Below are 22,430 nucleotides of genomic sequence, written 5' to 3' on the forward strand. Positions count from 1 at the left end.
GGATGCCATCCAAAAATCTCTTCTAAAATGGAATCACAGAGAGCCATTTAGATGGATACTGAGTGGTTTTCTGGGAGTTCCTGTGGATAGCTTTGTGAAAGGCCCTAGCTATCTATTTGCTGTGATATGTTATGAAAATTATTGCTTAGGTGCTCCAAGAGCTTGCTGTTCATGCTTTGTAGTTCTCATACCCTCCCTCACCTCACTATCCTCTCTTGCTCCCCCTGAAGGGATGACAAGTAGTTATTAAAGTAAAACTAATTACAGTAAAACCTTGGATTGCAAGTAACTTGATTTGCAAGTGTTTTGCAAGACAAGCAAAACATTTTATTAAATTTTAACTTGATATACAAGTAATGTCTTGCAATACAAGTATATAAAGTATACACACGTCACATCATCTCAACTGAGCCGATAGTTCTTCTCTCTCTGATGCTGCGGGAGTGTAGTGATTGTTCTAAATGAGCGAGGTCTTGCAATGCAAGTACATATAGTATTTTGTATTAAAGTTTTTGGGTTGTGGAATGAATTGTCTTGAGTTTCCATTATTTCTTATGGGGAAATTCGCTTTGATATGAGTGTTTTGGATTATAAGCATGTTTTCAGAACGAATTATGCTCGTAAACCAAGGTTTTACTATATCTCTTTGTAAAGTCCATTGGTTATCCAGAAGCAGGCGTTTTCCACTGAGCACTGTAGAAGTTATGGGTTTATATTCTGATAAATGTATTGTCCTTTTTCTTCAAGGGGAGACAGCTGATGGAGTTAGTAAGTCTGTCCATCGTGTCTTTGCATCTATGCTGGGAGAGAACGAAGTAGAGGGAGATGATGATGATGATGGAGAAGATGAAGATGAAGATAATGATGATAATAATGACGATGATGATGGTGAAGAAATATGTGGCAAGCTGACAGCAGGAGAGGTTTTTGCTTTGGAAATGGAGCTTAATCGAGAGAACAAAAAAATGATGAAAGTAAGTGTCTCACCAGTTTTTACTACTACTACTATTAATTATGTTTAGAGCACTACTAGCCATATTTGGCGTTGTACAGAGCCATGAAGGAGTCCTTACTCGAAGAACTTACAATCTAATCAAACAAGCAGTCAAACAGTATTCTAAGGTAGGGGGTTATAGTTAGCGAAGGATAGTTAAACTGCTGGCTGGGGTGATGAGCAGAGGGCAGTGGGGAGTAGGGTTATGAGTTGAAGGCAGTACAGAAAAAGGGATCCAAATACACCAAACAGTCAGTAACACCCACAAAGAAGTGTACATGCCAACAGAACTGGGACGAATAATTCTTTGTTGGAAAAGACCCAGCACTGCCAGTGTTTTGTCTCTTGGCCTGCCTCAGGGGTCTTCTCTTTAGTTGTCAGTCAAATGATTTTCTATTTAAAGATGATGATTGTCCCAGTATATCAAACTTCTCGCACAGACCGCATTCAGTGGAAACTTTCTGTAGTAGACTGTAAAACTGTAGTTCCTCATCAGATTCTTTTAACTTGTACTGTCATACCTATTAAATATGATATATCTATCTTCTCACAGCCAATGGTAATTACTTTGCTAGTATAAGATTCTAAAATCAAAAATAAAGACAAAACAGACCTCAGTTTAAACTGCTTAAATATTGAGGGAATAATCAGCCCATGGCATTGAGTGAATTTTTAAATTATTATTTGGATTGCTTACACCTCAGTTGTAGCTGGAAATTCTTCATTGGTATCTGGGTGCGGGTTGGTCAGTTCTTTGTATTTGGATACCAGAAATATTCAGATAAAGTTAGAGCAGCATTTTTTTCTGTCCTTTTATCCAGGCATTTACCCTATTAGTGAACTACATATCACTCCACTCCCGGACCATCCTTGCACTATCTGGATAGTGGCAATATGGTCTGCTGGATATCCACATAGTGCAGCTGAAAATCCAGGTAGATACTCAGTGGGACTTATCTGGGTAGGAGCTGTTCCTACCTACTTAAGTCCCACTGAATATCGACCCTTAAATTGCAAAGATCCTGCTGCTAGGGCAGTTCAAGAGAAGTTGTATTTTAAAACTTTTCTCATGTAAATTGACATTTTTATGTTGTTAAAGGAAACAAAAAGTTAATTAACTGTTTGCTCTTCATAAAAGGCATTGGGGATGTAACCTGAATGGAAGGTAGGTACCATCCCAAACAAAGGTGTGAAGGATATAACCTGTATTTAACTGCTTCTTCTTTATCGTTCCTTCAGACCGGCACAGAAATGGATGAGTTTACGCTCCTCTGCCAGCAGGTGGAAACTTGAGACACTGAATTTTGGCATCAGTACAAGTGGACTGTGCAGTCTCTTACAATCAGTCTTTTCTCAGTCTCCAGCAGGTGGAGTGGTCTGTTTGTGCAGTCTGTGCTGAGGTTTGTTAAGGCCTGTTGGATCTGGTTAGTGAATCTTTTTGTCTGTCCGGACTGAGCTTGGGGGACCCTCTTGGGGTGTAACACTTGGAAGGGTTAAGTCCCTCCCCCCATTTTCCCCCACCTCCCCAGGTTTTCTGTGAACGTAGAGGAGCCTCAACTGTACGCCTTGCCACTGATACCAGCACTAACTACAGTTTAGAGTGCCTGTGGGGGTCTGCTTTCTTGTGATACAGCTGGTTGGCTGTGAGAAGAAATAAAAAGGAGAAAATAAAAGACACAAGAAATAAAAGGAGCTTTGTACTGAAAAAAAAAAGAGGCCTCGGGCTGCCGTTTTTACATAGCATTGTGAGTGGTTTTTGGCGCTTTCATTATGAACGCTTCAAAAAAGCAGAAAAAGTGCGCTGTTTCTGGGCGCCGATCAGTGGATGTGGCAGGCGAGTGCACGAAATGTTATGGCCGCCTCGAGGGAGACCGAGCTTTGGGTGTTTGTGTGCCAGCTTCTCTCCATGTGTATGGCTCATCGGCAGAGGGCGGGGTGAGCCCTGGGCTTCCCCTGTCACCTACGCTGGGTTTTCCTCAGTTGCCGGCAGTCAGTTGGATTCGGTGTTGCAGTCTGCCGGTGCTGGGGATTCCATTTCAGCTGCAGCTGTAGCGGCGAGGTCGGCTATGCCTTCGGTGCCGTGTATGTTTTCTGGTGACAGTATGGCAATGGCCCTTCCCTCAGTTTTGGCGGGAAACGCATCTAATTTGCCCATGGCCTCAGGTGACCTTCCTCCTGTCTTGAAAAAGCAGGAACAGGTCTTCTGCTCCTAACATAAATGCTGCATTATTTACAGGTGGCTAGGGGTCCTGCTTCGGTGCTGGGGGGTCTTGGGGTCATCTAGGGGGTTAATCCCTTCCATACCATCCTTGTTCAATCTCCTGCCATGGCTGCCTTTGTCCATCCCCCTCAGCCTTCGTCCAATCAACCGCAGGCATCTTGGGATGAGGATTCTTTTATGGCTGATCTGTTTTCTGTAAATGAGGAATTAGATATTGGGGTGAACCTTCCAGATCCGTCAGAGGGGCCTGATTTGTTAGATGGAGACTTTTTAGAAGTGCCAGTTGGTGAGGACGTATCTGTTGTGTGTGTATTTTAACAGGAGAGTTGCAGGAGCTCATTCTTCAGGTGTCTTTGGTTTACACTATGAAGAGGAAACTAAGGACCCCCCTCGTGTTGTAGACCATCTCCTGAGAGGGATCCGGTCATCATCCCACTCTTTCCCTATGCATCAGGATATTCAAGATGTACTGCATGCTCAGTGGAAAGTTCCGGATCTGTCTTTTCACGTGGCGTGGTTCATGGCAAGACTCTACCCCATCCCTGATGCTGATAGAGATACCTTAAGTCTCCTGTGGTTGATGCAGTGGTCTCGGCTATCGCACACAGACAAACCGTGCCCGTTAAAGGCGGTTTAGCCCTGAGAAACCCTTAGGACCATAAAATGGAGGCTCTGCTTAAACAAAGTTTTGATGTTGCTGCCCTGACTGTCCAGTCAGCGATTTGTGGTGGTCTGAATGAGTTCTTGCCCGCAAGTCCGCTGACTGGTCCTTAGTGGATCAGGAAGTGGCTAAGATTGAGCTAGGAACTTCTTATCTCTCTGATGCCATTTATGATATTTTGTGTGCCTTGGCCAAGTCCATGGCTCTTGGAGTAGCTGCCCGCCTTACCCTGTGGCTTTGAGGTTGGTCGGCGGATGTGGCATCTAAAACTAAGTTCAGTAAGTTCCCCTTTCGGGGCTCCTTTTTGGGGAGGAGTTAGATAAGCTGGTAAAGGCTTCGAGTGTCTCTAAAGTGCCTCAGTTACTGGAGGACCGCCCTCGCCAGGTTCTACCCTGGTCGGGGTGCAGCCTCTTTTCCTTCAAGAGGACATTTCTTTCAACACATGCAGTCCTTTTGGGTGGCCCACCGGGGGGAGGGGTCACAACTCCTCTGGGGGCTCCTTTGCTGCCCATCCAGCCCAATGACTCATTGTGGGTCCTTCCCCTGATTTCAGTTGAAGCCTGGCTGTGAGAGTTCTTCCGGGGTTGGGCCAAGGTCACCACGGATCAGTGGGTCCTGGAAGTGATTTGGGACGGTTATGCTCTAGAGTTTTCCCGACCTTTACCAGATCGTTTCCTCTCCTCTCCTTGTCAGGTGACTTGGAAGAAGCGGGCTTTTAGCCAGACACTGCTCAGATTGCTGGACCTCAAAGCGGTAGTCCCAGTGCCTTCTCAGGAGATGCGCACCAGCAGGTACTCCATTTACTTTGTGGTGTCCAAGAAAGAGGGGTCTTTTTGACCCATTTTGGAACTCAAAGGTGTCAAAAGAGCTCTCTGGGTTCCCTCTTTTCATATGAAAACCCTAAAATCTGTAATTCTGGCGGTCCAGCCTGGGGGATTTCTGACTTCTCTTGACCTGACGGAGGCCTATCTGCATGTTCCGATTCAGGCCTCCCATCAACGATTCCTTCGCTTTGTGATCTTGGGAGAGCATTATCAATTTTGTGCACTTCCCTTTGGTCTGACCATGGCACCGTTGACCTTCATCAAGATTATGGTGGTGGTAGCCTTGTACAAGGAGGGCATTCTGGTACACCCCTATCTGGACAACTGGTTGATTCATGTAAAGTTGTTTCAGGAGAGCTCCCGAATCACAACTCAGGTTGTGGTGTTTCTGCAATTCCTGGGCTGGGGGGGACAACCTGTCCAAAAGCTGTTTGACTCCATCTCGGTGCTTGGAGTATCTTTGTGCTCTGTTTGACCCCAGTTTAGGGAGAGCCTTCCTTCCAAAAGCCAGGGTTACTCCTCAGGTGCAGGACTTTCTGCAAGTCTTGGGGTCGATGGCGGCCTCTCTGGAAGTGGTCAGGTGGGCTCAGGCTCACATGAGCTCTCTTCAGTATGCGCTTCTTCGGTGGTGGTTACCATAGATTCATGATCTGGACTCTCCCGTTCCTCTTTGGGGGTTAGTTCGTCGCAGCCTAGGCTGGTGGCTACAGTCTTCCAATCTGATTCACTGAGTGAGCCTAGATCAGCCCCAGTGGACAGTGATTCTCATGGATGCCAGTCTCCTCATTTGGGGGGCTCAGTGTCTCAGGCACTCGGCTCAGGGCAGCTGGTTGCCGGTGGAGGTATCCTGGTCCATCAATGTTCTGGAGACCAGTCCTTGCTGGAGGGCGTCAGTTTGAGTTCTCTCAGACAATGCCTCAGCAGTCGCCTATGTCAATCGTCAGGGGGGCGCCAAGAGTCATCTAGTGGCACTGGAGACCTCCCTTCTCATGGAATGGGTGGAGGCTCATCTTCTGGACATCTCAGCCTCCAACATAGCTGGCGTGGACAATGTCCAAGTGGACAATGTCCAGGTGGACTTTCTCAGTCGTTATGCTCTGGATCCTGGCGAGTGATATCTCGAGTTAGAGGCCTTCGAGTTGATTGTTCAGTTCTGGGGTTGGCAAACAGAATGCTAGGCATAATCAAGAAGGGTATTAAACCAGAACGAAAGAAGTTATCCTGCCATTGTATCGGGCGATGGTGCATCCGCATCTGGAGTACTGCGTCCAGTATTGGTCGCCGTACCTTAAGAAGGATATGGTGTTACTCGAGAGGGTTCAGAGGGGAGCGACGCGTCTGATAAAGGGGATGGAAAACCTTTCATACGCTGAGAGATTGGAGAAACTGGGTCTCTTTTCCCTGGAGAAGAGGAGATTTAGAGGGGATATGATAGAGACTTATAAGATCATGAATGGCATAGAGAGAGTAGAGAGGGACAGATTCTTCAAACTTTCGAATAATAAAAGAACAAGAGGGCATTCAGAAAAGTTGAAAGGGGACAGATTCAAAACGAATGCTAGAAAGTTCTTTACCCAACGTGTGGTGGACACCTGGAATGCGCTTCCAGAGAGCGTAATAGGACAGAGTACGGTACTGGGGTTCAAGAAAGGATTGGACAATTTCCTGCTGGAAAAGGGGATAGAGGGGTATAGATAGAGGATTACTGCCCAGGTCCTGGACCTGTTGGACCGCCACGTGAGCGGACTGCTGGGCACGATAGATCTCAGGTCTGACCCAGCAGAGGCATTGCTTATGTTCTCATGGCCACAAGTGTCAACACTAAAGCACCAAGGTTCTTCAGTCGGTGCAGGGATTGCCAGGCTGAAGGGCTGGACGCTCGTGTACATGCTTGGCCAACGACAGGCCTGCTATATGTTTTTCCACCATGGCCTCTGGTGAGCAGAGTTATTCGGATTGCCTGACATGCAGGCCACGTGATCCTGATGACTCCAAATGTCCCAGTCATCCATGGTATGCAGATCTGGTTTGTCTGTTCGTAGCAGATCCTCTCCCTCTGCCTCTTATCGCCTGATCTTCTGTCTCAGGATCCCATTCAAATGTTCTATCTGGGTCCCTTTTGCCTTACAGCTTGGCTCTTGAAAGGGCTCACCTGAAGAAAAAGGGATATTTGGATAAGGTGATCTCCACTCTTTTACGGTCTCAGAGACTTTTGACCTCTTGGGCTTATGTGCATGTTTGGCGTATCTTTGAGGAGTGGTACTCTATGTAAGGGGTTGAACCCCTCCGCGCTCCTCACATCTTGGAGGTTCTGCATGATGGTTTGGAGCGTGGCCTCGTCTGGTCCTCTCTTAGGGTGCAAATTGCCGCGTTGTCTTCTTTTCGCGGTCTCTTGCATATGATACTCTGGCCAGGTTCTGCTATGTGCATATTTGATTGGTCATCCTGGTCATGTCTTGCTCCAATTGGGCTGGCTGAGCAGAGATATAACTGCACTATTCACTAGTATTTTAGAGAGGAACTTCCTTAGAGCTTTCTTTCTTTTTCTCCTTCCCTGGTATTCCATCTCTGTGCACTATGGAGATAGTCGCGATCTCTGCAGGCCAGACCCTTCATTGTCCCCTCCCCATGCACGGAAGATTAGAGACTGCTATGAATACTGTCCACCTGAAACGAGAAGCTGTGCGAGCTGATTATCCTCCTGGCATCATATTAAAGGCATCGGTCACATTTTATTTCCTGGCTGAATGTGTGAGTTTGTAGTCTGTCTACATTTGCCATTAAAAAATACAAAAAAACACACAGGTACAATCTAGATAAATACAGATGTAAGACACCTATGAGGAGAAAGTGAGTTAAATTTTAAAAATTCAGTCAAATAATTTGTCAGGATTTATATCCTGTAATAATTGTGTGGTTGTCATGTTGGTCCATTTGAACTAATGAAATAGAGATCAGCAGATAAAATGTTGATGTAGGCTCTACTGCCCCTATATTCAGCCAACAGTGATCAGCATTTTGCTGACTGCCACCAGTGTTCACCCCAGAAATTTAATGTTAGGTCATGTCCAGGTACTGGCAATGAATTTCCAGGTTTGCAGAGCCAGCTAATGCATAGCTGGATGTGTGATATTCAGCATTTAACTGGCAATGGGTTACTGCATAAAGATGGACTGACTTTTATGCAATCCTATTTATGCGGTGGACTTGGCAGTTAAATACTGACTCCACCACTAGAATAGGTGTTAACAAGGAAAATTAGGAGTTGACTCTGAATAGGCGATTTAAATTGCAGGAGCCATTTCTGGCAGTTGCTTTAAATATCAATTCCTACTTTTTTTTATTGGACTTTATTTATTGTGATTAGCTTTTGCATTTATATACCTTCATCAGATCAGTACAAAAAACATGGGATCTTCTAATTAATTGACTCTGATGCTGAACTTTTGCCACATTTTATCTGCCCCTTTTTATTTATAGCCTGTTTCTTTCATCAGAAACCATGAGTTTTTTCCTTTCTGCTGTGCAGGAGAAGAGACCTAGAAGCAAGCTTCCGAAAGCTCTGAGAGGCCTCATGGGGGAAGCCAACATTCGTTTTGCCCGAGGAAAACATGAAGAAGCCATACTGATGTGCATGGAGATAATAAGACAAGGTAAGAAACTATATAATTGCTTACAGTATGATCAAATATGCAAGAATTTGGTCAACAGCAGGTACAGAAAATGATTAATCCAAAGGTAGCGATTAATCCAGTTTAGCAGGTTCACATACAAAATCCTATATGCAACCTAATGCCACCTCACGCTTTTTTTTACTGTCCCTTAATCCTTAGGTGCCAGCTCTGTAGGTGCTCTGGGTACCTGAGCACCCTTTGTCTCTAAATATAGAGGAGAGAAGAATTTAAAGAGGTACTAACCACTGGAGCCCAGCTCTCCTTGTTGGAGCCATTTTTATTGACTCTGTCATTGCTCTTAATGACTGATTGATGTTGCAGGGCTTGCCTCCTCATCCAGAGCTGTACAACAGAGTCTGTTCAAGGGCAAATGACCCCAATTCCCTTTCTGTGCTTTGGGTTGTTTTAATTTTCCTTAAACGCTGTGAGGAAGGAGAAGAGAGCGACAAGAGGGGCAGCCGTGGGTAGGGAACTGGCACCACAGGTGTACCCCTAAGGTGCCTAAAGTGGGCATCGATCAGACCTATACCCCCTACTCCATTGAACTAGGAGATCCAGAACAGGAGTCCAAATAGCAGAAGAAGTTAGGAGCTTGCAAGAGTCCGTTCACTGCCTGCTGAAGTTAGAGGAAATACTAACCAACTCAGAAGCTTTCCATCCCTTAAGAGAGTTCAGTTTGATGCCCTCTATCTTCACTTGCTGGTAGATGGACACAGCCCACCAGCTTCTGGATTCATCCACAGCTGATGACAAGGAAAGGAGGATAGTTCAGCCACACAAGCAGTTACATCACTGCGTGACAGAGCTGATGGAAGATTCCAAGCATGGAAGTCTTTCGAAGAGACTTTAGAGTATGGGTGGAATTTCTCACCACTGTACTCTGTTCAAATATTATATAGTAGCCCACTCACTTCAGTTCATACCAAAGTAAGCTTCAACTCAGGGTTGAGTGAGTGGGATTGTATGGCTGAAATATCCCACTGAAATATCCCATATAGAGAATATCTGTTATAGGTATGCAACTATATTTTCTTCTTGGATAGGGGATATTTTAACCACACAAGTGCCTCCTAAGCCACAGGTTGTGACTATTTGCAACATGAGTAAGTACAGCCATGCATACATGCAAATGGAGCAAGAAATGAATTAAAGGAGGAGGAGGCAAGTTGAAGCATCAAAGACAAGAATTTAATACACATTGAACAAAACCAGCATGAGAGAAACTGGGATGATCCACACAGTAATGCCTCAAAAAGTATAGGCAGCCACTTTACAAATGTCCAGAGCTGAAGCTCTTCTAAGATGTGCTCTAGTCATTCCTGTGACTCCTAAGTGCTGTGCTGTGATATGTGGTATTGATGAGACAGAGCTTTCTCATAACAAAACAAAATGCAATCTAAGAGAAAAGAGCTCTCTTTGAAACTGGAACAAGTTCTGTCTAGAATCTAATGACAAAAACAATTGAGAAGGCTGGTCATTGCATGCAGTCCTTTGCAAGTAAAGTTTTAAAACTCTTTTGCAATCTAAATTGTGAAGTTGATTCTTCTTACTTGACTGGTAAGGAGGAGGGAGGAATACTGTCAAAACTATAGGCTGATTCAAGTGAAATGGAAGCAACTTTGGGTAAAAAGTTGGAATGAGTTCTCAAAATAACTATTATCCAGTGTTTGCATTTATGGTGGATAAAATACGAACACTTGAACTTCACTAATTTGGCAAACAGATGTGATGGGTAGTAAGAAAATGTAACAAACTTAACAGAAGTTTTCTCCAGAGGCTCAAAAGGTGGCATGGTAAGCTGGTCCAGGACTAAATTTAGATCCCATGCTGGAGTGGAAGGTCTTACTGGTGGTTTTAAATTATGGTGTCCCTTAATGAAGGACTTTATAATTGGATTCTTCATCAATGATTGGTTATGAGAAAAGTCATGGTAATCTGATAAAGCAGCCAAATGAGCCCTTACCGATGAAGTGGAAGGACCTAAGAGAAAGAGATGTAAGAAGTGGTCAAGTTCCTGCAAAAGAGAACAGTTATAAGGGTTTTGATGCTTATATTTGCACCTCTGGGAGAAATGATTCTATTTGAAAGCATAGGCTCTCCTTATAAATTCTCTTTTGGCCGCTAAGAGAACATCAGGTACTGCTTGAGAAAAGGAAAAGTCATCCACTATTTGTCTTGGAGCCATCTGTGAGAGCAAGAGAAGGCAAGTTTGGGTGAAGCAAAATGCCATTGTTTTGAATAATGAGGTCTTTGACTAAAGGAATTTGCCTTGGTGGTTGAATGGAGAATTTTGAAGATGAAAATACCAGGGTTCCCTGGGTCAGTCTGGGGCAATGAGAATAATCTCTGGTTTGTCCCTTAAAAATTGCTATATTATTTTGGCTACCATGGGGAGAGGAGGAAACGTGTAAAGACATTTCTGACTCCAGTCTGTTGAGAAAGCATCATCTATTACTGTGTCCGGGGCTGGAATCTTGGAGCAAAATTGAGGACATTTTGTACTGGTGGGGGAACAAAGAGCTCTATCATGGGTATTCTCCAGAGTTGGAAAAGGTCTTGAGTAATCATGCTTCTTTAAGCACCATAGTTGATGACTTAGCTTGTCTGCATTGTTCTGAAAGCCAAGAAGATAAGTTGCTAAGAGTTAAACATCTAGATGCAATGCAACTACCCAGAGGCAAATTAATTCCTGATGGAGAAGTTGGGACCTTGTCCCTCCCTGTTTATTAATATAAAACATAGTGACTTGATTGTTGGCTTGAACTAGAGTTGCATGGTGGGAGAGGATGTGTCCGCATTCCAGTAGGGCATATCTGACTGCTTTTTCTTAAAAAAAAAAAAAATTGATGTGGTATTGACGCTTTGTTAGAGATTATACTGCTTGCATTTGGAAAGGTCCCACATGAGCTTCCCAACCCTACTTTGATGCATCTGTCATCATTAGCACTAGAGAAGAGGTTAGTGGATAAAAAATGTTTTCTGTCGTAAGGATGTCAAAATTGAGCCACTAGTGGAGAGAATTCTTTAGGTTTTGAGCAACAAGATCTTGGTCATAAACTACTACTACTACTATTTATCACTTATATAGTGCTGAAAGGCATTTGCACCACTGTACATTTGACATTTATTAGATGGTCCCTGCTCAGAAGAGCTTACAATCTAACTTGGACAGACAGACATGACATATAGGGTTGGTGATGCAGAACCCAAAGTGAGAGGAGTTGAAAGCACTCTCGAAGAGGTGGGCTTTTAATTGGGCCTTGAATACTGTCAGAGACGGAGGCTGCTGTAGGGATTCAGGCAGTTAGTTCTTAAAAATAAAAGGATGAGTATCTTGTGTCCAGTGATCTTTGAGGAACCACTGTAAAAGCCTAATGTATGGCTGAGCCATAGGTAGAACTAGCAATGTTGCAACCATATGGCCAAGGTGTATCATGAGCTGTCTGGCCATGGCTGTGTGAGTCACTAGAAGATGGGAAACAATTGTCTGATTTGTTGATGCCCAATGTATAGAAAGAAAGGCAGTCAAAGAAGGGGGTTTGAAAAACTGCTTCAGTGACTTGTATTGTCTGAGTTGGGACAGACAGTCTACTGCTGAAAGAGCTACACTGGCTACCAATCAAAAAAAGCAAAGTTGCTTAGCTGTAACAGGTGTTCTCTGTAGATAGCAGGGGAATGCAGCCACACTTGATGGTGAAGTCTCTGACTGAGCCTGTATGTCGGTGCCCTTCCCTAGCTTTAGTAAGCTTAAAGCTTACTGAGCATGTGCAGGATGCCCTTCTCCTCGAGACCCCTCTCTTCCTCCCATCAGTTTTGTCTCTAGCAATAGAAGAGGAGTCGAGGAGATGGTGAGCAGGAAAGTGTGGCTGCATTTCCCTGCTCTCTACAGAGAACACCTGTTACAAGTAAGCAACTTTGCTTTCTCCGGAGACAAGCAGGGGATATACAACCCCACTTGATGGTGAGTCCCAAGCTGAAAAAGCATAAGAGAGGTGGAAACAGTCTACAGTATATTACAAAGAGATTACATAAAACTGATTGACCAAAGCGAACATCTTGAGCTAAACTGTCTAAGCAGTAGTGCTTGGTGAAAGTATGCACAGAAGACCAGGTAGCTGCTTTACAAATATCCTGGATTGGGATGGACTTCAGATTGGCTATTGAAGCCATTGTAGCTCGCAGTTTATGTGCCCCAATTGAGCCAGGGGCCTGAATATGAGCTCTTGTGTAGCAAAAATGTATGCAGTGCGTAATCCATGAATAAATGTCTCTCTCTGGTGCTGGTTGGCCACAGGTAGCTGGATTGTAGGAAATGAATAGTGTGAGCTTGCCGGTGCCGGGTTTTGCAACAGGCCATCGGCCAATGCTCACCCAACGCCGAACTCGCCGTGCCTTCAAAGGATGTTGAAGGTCCTGCTGGTTCTCATCAAAAATAAAAAAAATAAATGTCAGGAACAATAAAGATTTAAATGAACTTGTGTCTGACTTTATTCTTAGAGTAGCAACTGCTACAGTTTTAGTCTTTGAATTAAATAAATACAAAGAAAAATCCAGGCTTGCAAAAACATAGCCTATACACCTTTCTGGCAGGTAAGTTTAAAATGGTACTGTTGTAGCCTTGCCCTCACAGTCTCACAGTCCAAAAAGGGCACAGAGTAATACGGCTACTGGAACACCAAGTGTTTCTGCTGGTTATTCCCAGATGTCTTACAAACTCTGATGAATGTATTGCCTAAGCCTGGCTTAACAGGCCTTCCCCAGCCAACCTAACAAACAGTTGGTGGGGGAGGGGAGTAGCTGAATCCACTTTAGCAAAAAGCTTGCCAACAAAATTGGCCCCACGATCCCTCCCTGAGGATATTATGTGGATTCTCCCCACTACTTCCTTGTCCATACATTCATACACCAAAATTAGGCAAAAAAAAAACAAAAGGAGAAAATGTACAAAAACTCCACACTTTCCTCTCTGTCACCAGCCTAAGGTACAGCTGCAGCAGTTAGCTCAGCACTGCTCATGCTGTCATCACTTGACTGGTGCTTCCAAACAAACTCAGAGCAAACAAGATTCCAAAAGCAAACAATCAAAAAGGTGATTTAACTTAGCTCTGGTTCATCTGTGTTTCCTCTGGTTCTTGTGTAGTGTCCATAGGTTCCATGGCTTCCTGGCAAGCTGGCTGGTTCACCCCAGGGACAGTGGATACCTCTGCCATTTCAATGTCCTTATTCATTGGAAAGTCAGGAGCCCAGTCCCTGGAGACTGCTTCCTGGGCTGATCCAGGGAAGACTGATCTGTTCTTCCTCAGCACAGCCTCTAATGCTCTGAGTTGTCCACGCCCTGACCTGAAAGGGGGAGGGCTAACCTGCTGCTTCTGCTGGCCTCTCAGTTTAGCCTTAATTGGCCCCAGCAGAGGCTCATTAGATGCTCTCTGACAGTGACTCTCAGGCTGTCCTTTTGAATAAGTCCCCTCCCTCTGCAACAGGCTGTTCTCCCACTCCTCCTCTACTCCCTGGGTTTCTGTAGACTGGTGTTTCAAAGGAAACAGAGACCCTGTTTGTCTATCAGAGTTCAACCTGCTGCAGTGATCCGCCCTTTTCAAGAGAAGGGGAGGATTTGGAGGAGATTTGACTGTCACAAGCCTAGCCTTAAGGCTAGGGTTGTGACAATAGTTGAGTAGATTTGCAGAGATGAGAAGTTGCCTTGAGGTAGAAAAGAAGTGCTCTTCTGCAATCTAAGGAATGAAGGTGCTCCTCAGCCTCGGAGGAGTGTGGAGGTGGAAAAAATGATGGTAACGTAATGGTCTGGTTAAGGTAGAAATCTGAAACCACCTTGAGAAGGTACTTAGGATGAGTCTGTAAAAGCACTTCATTTGGAAAACATTGTAAGTGAGGATAATATGTGACTAAAGTTTGAAGGTCAATAAGTCTTCTAGCTGAAGTGATTGCAATAAGAAAAGCTGTTTTCCAGGAAAGGAAAGTAAGAGATGCGGACCCCAGTGGTTCAAAAGTGTCCTTCATCAATTGTTCCAAAACTACATTGAGGTCCCAGGATGGAGTAGGGGCTCTTAGTGGAGGTTGAAGATTGGTAAGAGCTCTCATAAAATGAAAAATGAGAGGATTTTGTGAAAGTGGTTTACCATGTACTAAAGAGAGGTATGCTGAGATGGATGACAAGTCTGACAGAATTTGTTTTGAGTCCTGAGTCAGACAAATGTAAGACAGGTGAAGATATGGTCCAGTGGGCAATGAAGAGGTTCTTGACCTTGAGCTTGTGCCCAAAGAGAAAAACATTTCCACTTAGCCTGGTAGGATTTTCTTGTAGAAGGACATTGTGCAGCAAGCAGAACTGTCTTTACTGGTTGAGAGAGAGGAAGGTTGGTTAGGAGTGAACTCTCAATTTCCAAGTCGTGAGACTGAGACTGCAGAGATTGGGATGCAGTATTTGGTTGTTCTGCTGAGAAAGAAGAGAAGGATGGTCCCCTAAGTGAAATGGAGGAAAATCCAGAAGATCTGAGCTGGATCAAGGGTAGAGAGTAGCTATATTTTGCCCCTTTCCTCCAGCCCTATAGCTACCAGAATCCATAGTTATTTTCTCCAAGGATGAGCAAGCCAAATAATTCTCATGTGCGGGTGACATCCATAGAGTCCAGTGCGGAAACGCTGCCTAACGTACTGTAACTTTAAGAGTTTGAGGCAGCACTCCCATCATGCATGCACATCTATATGTTTGGTCTACTTTATGTTTGCCTAGTACAGCACTGATAAAGGCTCCCTTTTCATATGCAAGAAAATCTCTGAAATGCTCCTTAGCAATAAGAGTTTACAGTGAAGTTTATGCATGCTGCCCATATTATACTTAAGTCCTTTCGTAAATTTTGACGCAGATTTGAACTGATTTTCATAAAATCATTGTTTCTTACTCAAAATGCATGTATTTCTCTCTGATGAAACAATTTAGCACTTCAATGCTACTGTTTGTCTTTTGATAGCGCCTCTTGCTCATGAGCCCTTTTCCACTCTTGCCATGATCTATGAGGACCAAGGAGACATGGAGAAATCATTACAGTTTGAGTTAATCGCTGCACATCTGAACCCGAGTGATACTGAGGAGTGGGTCAGACTGGCAGAGATGTCCTTGGAGCAAGACAATATCAAACAAGCAATTTTCTGCTATTCCAAAGGTATTGCATTGACTGTTTTCATTTTGAATCTAATGCTAGCACTTTGTTTTATGTCTACAATTACCGTATTTTCACGCATATAACGCGTATATGACGTCAGAGAAAGGGCGGGACCGCCGGAAGAGGAAGCAGCGCAGACGCAGGGCTCAGAGAAGGGGCAGGACTGCCGGCAGAGGAAGCAGCAGGACAACGGTAGGCAGCTTTTCCATGATGGGGGGGGGGAGGCTGTGGGGGTGCGCGCGGTCCTTCGGGGTGGGGGGGTGGGTGTGACTGCGAACGGTCCGTCGGGGTGGGGGGGTGAATCGGACGTCGGGGGGGGCATCAGGGTGGGGACAGGACTTCAAGGGGGAGAGGAGAGTCGGGGCGGGCGAAAGGAGAGTCAGGGCGGCCAGAGGAGAGTCGGGGCGGGCGAAAGGAGAGTCGGGCGGCGACGGGAGAGTCGGGGCGGCATGCGCGGTATATGGGTGTGCGCGCTATATAAAAATTTATTTACATAAATTACATTTTCCCGCGCGCTATACCCGTGTGCGTGTTTTACACGGGTGCGCGGTATATGAGTGAAAATACGGTATGTTTAGAATCTTGAGTCAAAAGTCAATCCCAACAATATATATCTCACCCAAAGGTTTCTGGGGCCATATTACATGCTGGATAATGATAATCATTTGATCAGTGCTCTCCGGGTTTTATAATAATCGGTCCAACATTCTTTTAGTCCAGTTTCAAAAAAACTGTGCTTTATGTTTGAGTCCAATTTAACCCTCTCCTTTACAAAACTGTGCTAGCGTTTTTAGCGCTAGTCGTGGTGGTAACAGCTCAGACGCTCATAGGAATTCTATGAGCATCGGAGCTGTTACCACAGCAGCCAGTGCTAAAAATGCTAGTGCAACTTTGTAAAGGAGGGGGGTAAAATAATTATACAGGCATAAAATTAAAGTCTGGTTGTGACCAGAAGGTTTCTTTTGCAACAAACACAAAGAAAAAATGTCACTTACCTCCACTTTTATCTGTAAATCTGCAAGTCTGATGTTTCAAATGAATATCTGCTTCAGGGAAAAATGTAATCTGTTGGTTGCATTATGTAATAGAAGGATGATACATTCACATACAGTACTTATTCTATTTATGGATATAGCTTGATATAACATTAAATGCACACCAGTTGCTGCTAAGCAGTTCATAAAAATAAATATAACTTTAATTTCTGGTGGAATTCACTATGTCATCTATATAAAATGGAACGTTCAATAGCAATACAAAATGGAAATTATAAAAGGTTTAATAAAATATGGGAGCCATTAGCATTATTTTGTAATGAATAAACACCATTTGTTTAACATAAGTTATTAAGGGAGGGGAAGGGGGAGGGATTGTATAATTGAAGAAAAAGGTAAAAAGAAATAAGAAAAAGGTTAAATGAATTAAGAAGAAAGAGAGGTATTGAAAGAGAGGGTGGGGGAGGGGTTTATATATATATATATACAATTGGTATTATCTTGATGGATTTATCAAGTGTTGTTTTTTGAACCTATATATCACTTTTTATTGTACACTTGTTGAATGATTAAAAATGAATAAAGAATTATAAAAAAAAAATATATAAATTAGGAGGAATTGGAATATGAAAAGGAATTTAATATTCTCTCTAGTTTCTGTGTCCTTGTTTAGGGCGAAGAGCTGGAGTTTTGTTCACAAAGCGAAATAGCTGGTCAAAGAAAATTTTTCACAAAACTTTAGAAAATAGAGAAAGGTTAGAAATAGGTCTAAAATTAGTAGGGTCAGCAGGTTCAAGATGAATTGTTTTTTTTTTTAATGCATGCTAAATGCTAAAAAGCCCATTTTATACCAGCACTTCTTAACATGTAGCACATGCTAAACTTTAGTAAAAAGAAAAAGAAAGCCCCCCCCCCCCAAGTTTGTACTTGAGGCAGTGGAGAGTTACATATGCCCAAGATTAAAAGGAGCAGAAGCGGGATTTGAACCAGGCTCCTCTGGTTCTCAGCCCACTTCTTACAAGTTCTATTATCCAGCTATGTTTCACTTATTCTTGTACCAATGTCATTGTTTTGCCTAGAAGTAAAAGTGACTTGGAACAGATTCTTGTTTATTCCTAAAGAATGTACAAAGAGAAGTGAAACACTATTATATGATTTGTTATGGTACAAAAGGCTTTTGTTTTGTGTAATTTGATTAGGTCATCCCAGGAAATACCGTGTTTCCCCGAAAATAAGACACTGTCTTACATTAATTTGGGGTCCAAAAAACATACTAGGGCTTATTTTCAGGGGATGTCTTTTTTTTGTGTGTACAATGATCATCTCACCCATCCCCTTGTATAGCATCTTTATATCCCTCCCTCCCATATCCCTCCCCCCACCGTGCAGCAGAACCCTGAAAGCAAGTTCATTGTGTTGTGTTAGATCTAATCTAGTCTAAGCATTGTTCTTGTATTCCACGTCTTCCCTTTAAAATAGAGCTTTAAATGGTTAACATATAAACAAATTACAGATCATCCTTATGACATAACATTTCTGAAATAAAAAAGTCTTGAGATCTTTGTGGAAAAGATAATACATGGGCTTTTCTGAGGCAACTACAATACCAAACAGCTCCAAAAAGATAAAGCACTTGCCTGTTTACTGTAATGGAAGCCTGTGCTGAAGTGTATCTTGCACCATTTTGACAACTTTTAAAAGACTGTTGCACTCAGTGTTTGGGGTGTTGCATCCCAACTAAAGCTAGCATTTGGGGCTAGAAATCCCAGGACTGCTGCAGTGGGTGATCTTCACTAATTTTGGGGTGTTGTACAGATAATACGAAGCCATTTCCCCACGTGCAGCATCACTGATGACATCATCAGTAATGTGGCAGAGGGATGGGAAGGCTGCCGCCGCCGCTGCTATTTGGAATGGAGGTATGTCAGCCTCGCAGTGGGAGGGTCGGTGGGGTTCTGCTGCGCAGGATGGGAAGGAGGAATGGAAAGATGCTGCACAAGGGGATGGGTGAGAGGGGAGAAAAGATGCGGCACATATTGTGGGGGGGGGGGGGGAGCGCTGCTGCCGGTAAATCGAGTGTTGGGGACATTCAGGAGGGGCTTTGGGGGTCGATCCAACTAGGGCTTACTTTTTGGGTAGGGCTTATATTAGGATCTACCCCAAAAATCATCCTAGGGCTTATTTTGGGGATAGGTCTTATTTTCAGGGAAACGCGGTATTGGTGTTCATCAGGGCTCCATGTACCCTTCTGGAAGTACCATCTGACCTATGTCTGGGGAATGATATACTTTTGAACAATTGCACCATGTAAAGCTAATTGCTTGTTCAGTTTTTATAGTTGGTGAACTTCTGGTCTGCCATTTGAATTATGTTCACAGCGCTTAAGTACAATCCTACCAATGTGCGTTACCTTTGGGAGAGATCCAGTCTATATGAGCAGATGGGAGAGCATAAGATGGCTATGGATGGATACAGACGGATCCTAAATCTTTTATCCCCTTCTGATGGTGAACGCTTCATGCAGTTAGCTAGGGATATGGCAAAGTAAGTAATCCTTGCACTAAGCATCATACTGCATACAAAATATCTGCAACAAAAAAAAAGGCAAAATAGGTTTAATATATAATCAGATAAACAACACAGTTTTGTTAAAAAAATATTCAAGTCAAACAATATCAATTACAACATCTGGAAAGAATTTCACTCTGGTTTCATCTTCTGGTGGATCTTAGGTTGGATTTGTGCTTTTTGGATGATGTTCAGCTTTCAGGGCAACAGCTGTGGTATGTTATCATTTGGATTTTTAGGCATGAATTTGTCTCATATGCTGAAGAATAAGACAACATTTCTTTAATTAGTATATCTTTTGGTAGGTGTTTGGAGTATTAGAAAACTTGGTAGCAGGACCTGGGGGGAGGAGGCAGAGCTGAATGGGGAATTAACTATGGGATCTTGTATGCCCAGAAAGTGTCCTAGCCTTGTTTAAGTCTTTCTTGAACTCTAGGCAGTTTAAGGTGTATTAGAAAGGGAAGGAATCTAATTTGAAAATGCTGATATGATGGTCTGCACTCCTATTTCTGTTTTATATTTGTTGCTTCTATCTTGTCTTTCACATCCTAATCCTGGGGCCGTTCATGTGCGATTGCTAAATAATTCATCTTCAGATGTTATTTCCAAGTTGGTGAATCAGATTATCTACAATAGGTGAATGGATGGAAGGAAAAAAATTGGCCTTTAAAAATAAAGAAGCCTAAGAGCTCCTTTTACAAAGGTGCGTTAGGGCCTTAACGCACGGAATAATGCGTGCTAGCCGCTACCGCCTCTTCTTGAGCAGGCGGTAGTTTTTCGGCTAGCGCGCGTGCTAAAAATGCTAGCGCACCTTCATAAGAGGAGCCCTAAGTTTTTGTAGGTCCAACCACGCTCTTTTAAAAGCCCTTATTGCCCTTTTTATTGATAATGTTGAATTACTAATGTCTTCTCTGGTAATTTAGGGGTTCTAGTTGATCAGCCTATATTCTTGTAGGAGCAATTGAAGACTGTGATGAGTATTTTCTTTTTCCCTAGGAGTTATTATGAAGCCAGTGATGTGTCTTCAGCTATCAGTGTAATAGAAGAAGCCTTCAGTAAACACCAGAGTCTTGTGGCAGTGGAAGATATAAACATTGCAGCTGAGTTATATATTTCCAACAGGCAATATGACAAAGCGCTTGAGGTAGGAGAATCGAATGTCTGCTTGCCTAACCAGATGCTTGTTTTTGAACATATAAATGTTTAGATGACTACCAGTGAATCTAGAACTACAGTGGTACCTTGGTTTACGAGCATAATCCGTTCCAGGATCATGCTCGTAATCCAAAATGCTCATTTTTCAAAGCAAAGTTCCCCATAGGCTTTAATGCAAACTCAGAAGATTCGTTCCACAACTGAAGTTTGCAATGGTGGCCCAGGGGTGAATACCTGCCTGCAGGTGCTGCACAACGATTCCAAAGTGGTGCCTTCCTTGCCTTGGGGTCCCCATGCGGCTGCCCTCCTGCTTCGGAGATGCCTCTGCCGTCCGTCAGCGCTCTCCCAGCTCCCATCTAAACCGGCCGCCATCCTGAATGAGCATGCGCGCGACTTCTCTCTCCTCTCCTAAGTCTGCCGCTCCCCCTTACAACACGCTCACCACGTACAAGGACGTCCTGCGTTGTCGGGGCAGCGGCTGACTTAGGAGAGGAGAGAGAAGTCGCGCACATGCTCATTCAGGATGGCCAGTTTAGATGGGAGCCGGGACAGCGCTGACGGACGGCAGAGGCATCGCCGAAGCAGGAGGGCAGCCGCATGGGGACGCCGAGGCAAGGAAAGCACCACTTTGGAATCGCTGTGCAGCACCCGCAGGCAAGTACTCACCCTTGGGCCACCATTCCTGAGTGCTCGTTTATCGGGGCAGTGCTCGGTTTACGAGACAAAAGTTTGCTGAGTGATTTGCTCGTCTTGCAAAACACTCGCAAACCGGTGCACTCGTAAACCGAGGTACCACTGTAATCAGTTGTGTACTGCACTATTGCTGAGGGATGACTAGCATTTTATTGCAACGAGAACTGTTTCCCAAAATGTAGTGTTCCTATCATATTTTATCTCGTGCATTGCACTTGGATTTCAGCTTTTGACATATGGAAACTAGAAACTAGATATCTCTGAGTCTTGTTTCTCAGGTTCCATTGTGCTAAAACTTGAAATGTAATCTGACTTTCCAGCTCCAGGACAATATAAAATGATCTGAATGACCTGGAAGAACATTTTGAGCTTTCCTGTTTACTTAAGTAGTTATGAATGCTGAGACAACTATTGAAACTGAGTTGATTTTAGGGGCCTATTTTCAAAGTTAAGCTGTTATTGGTTTGCTGAGCACCTATTTTAACTTCAAGTCAACCCTAGGCCCCACCTTTTAAGCATTTAAATATAGGTGCAGTATTTCTAATTTTCATTACAATCAGCTGCAGTACCTGAGGATTGAAGGATGGGCAATGACATTTAATGTGAGCAAGTGCAAAGTGAGGCATTTGGGAAAGAGGAACCTGAACTATAGCTATGTGATGCTGGGTTTTGTATTAGTAGTCACTGCCCAGGTGTCTGTTGAAGATACGTTGAAACCCTCAGTTCAATGTGCGGTGGCAGCAGCTAAGAAATCATATAGAATGTTAGGAATTATCAGGAAAACAAAGATGAAAAAGTTATAATGCCCTTGCATCGCTCTGTGGTACGTCATAGAGAGCAGTTAGGAAATCAGAGGAACATTGTACTTGGAGTATCTCTCCTTTTATTTTAGCTTAATGAGCTTCATGATTGTGTAGGCCTAGTATGTAAAGATGATTTTATGTGTAAACATTTTATGATGTATTGAACTTGTGACAACAGAGCAAAGTTAGTCATAATCCTTCCAGCCACTGTATGTTTGTTGGAATACTTAAAAAAATTTATTGATCTGTTAGTTTCCTTTTGATGGTCATACTCAGTCAGAACCAAGATAAGATCTGGTGCCATGAGCCTTCATTTGCCATTATCCAGGTAATTTATTCATATTTTACCTTTCTCCCACCCTGTAACTCAGTTACATGGCTGAGGATTATATTCCAAGCAATTCCATCCAGAACTCTGCAATCATGAACCCTAAATTCAGCATTCTTAACTGATGACCACAACTCTCTCTAGTGGGGCCTTTGAGTGCCGCCTCTGCAACAACTGGGGTTCAAACCAATGATCTTCTAAAAGCAGTGCACTGCCATTAGGCCAGCCAGACCAAGGTTTATTTATTTGACAGCTGTATTTATTTATTTTATTAGGTATTTATATACCGCCTATCAAGGTTATCTAAGCCATTTGCTATTTGAATAATGTTCTTCT

The 22,430-nt window shown here is 43.5% G+C and overlaps 1 protein-coding gene across 4 annotated transcripts in view; it reads left to right on the forward strand.

Annotated features, from left to right (window-relative positions):
• Positions 1-22,430, forward strand: part of GTF3C3 (general transcription factor IIIC subunit 3) — a 98,622-nt gene that overhangs the window by 21,539 nt on the left and 54,653 nt on the right. For all 4 annotated transcript variants that reach the window (XR_004539522.1, XM_033945216.1, XM_033945215.1 and 1 more), the window contains 5 exons: positions 748-974; positions 8,230-8,353; positions 15,361-15,552; positions 18,926-19,091; positions 20,112-20,259. Coding sequence is in view for 3 of the 4 variants with exons in the window: in XM_033945216.1 (XP_033801107.1) it covers positions 748-974; positions 8,230-8,353; positions 15,361-15,552; positions 18,926-19,091; positions 20,112-20,259 (857 nt within the window). In the remaining variant the exon portion in view is untranslated. The remainder of the gene's footprint in view (positions 1-747; positions 975-8,229; positions 8,354-15,360; positions 15,553-18,925; positions 19,092-20,111; positions 20,260-22,430) is intronic.

Source organism: Geotrypetes seraphini, chromosome 5, assembly GCF_902459505.1.
Source record: "Geotrypetes seraphini chromosome 5, aGeoSer1.1, whole genome shotgun sequence".
NCBI classification, from domain to species: Eukaryota; Metazoa; Chordata; class Amphibia; order Gymnophiona; family Dermophiidae; genus Geotrypetes; species Geotrypetes seraphini.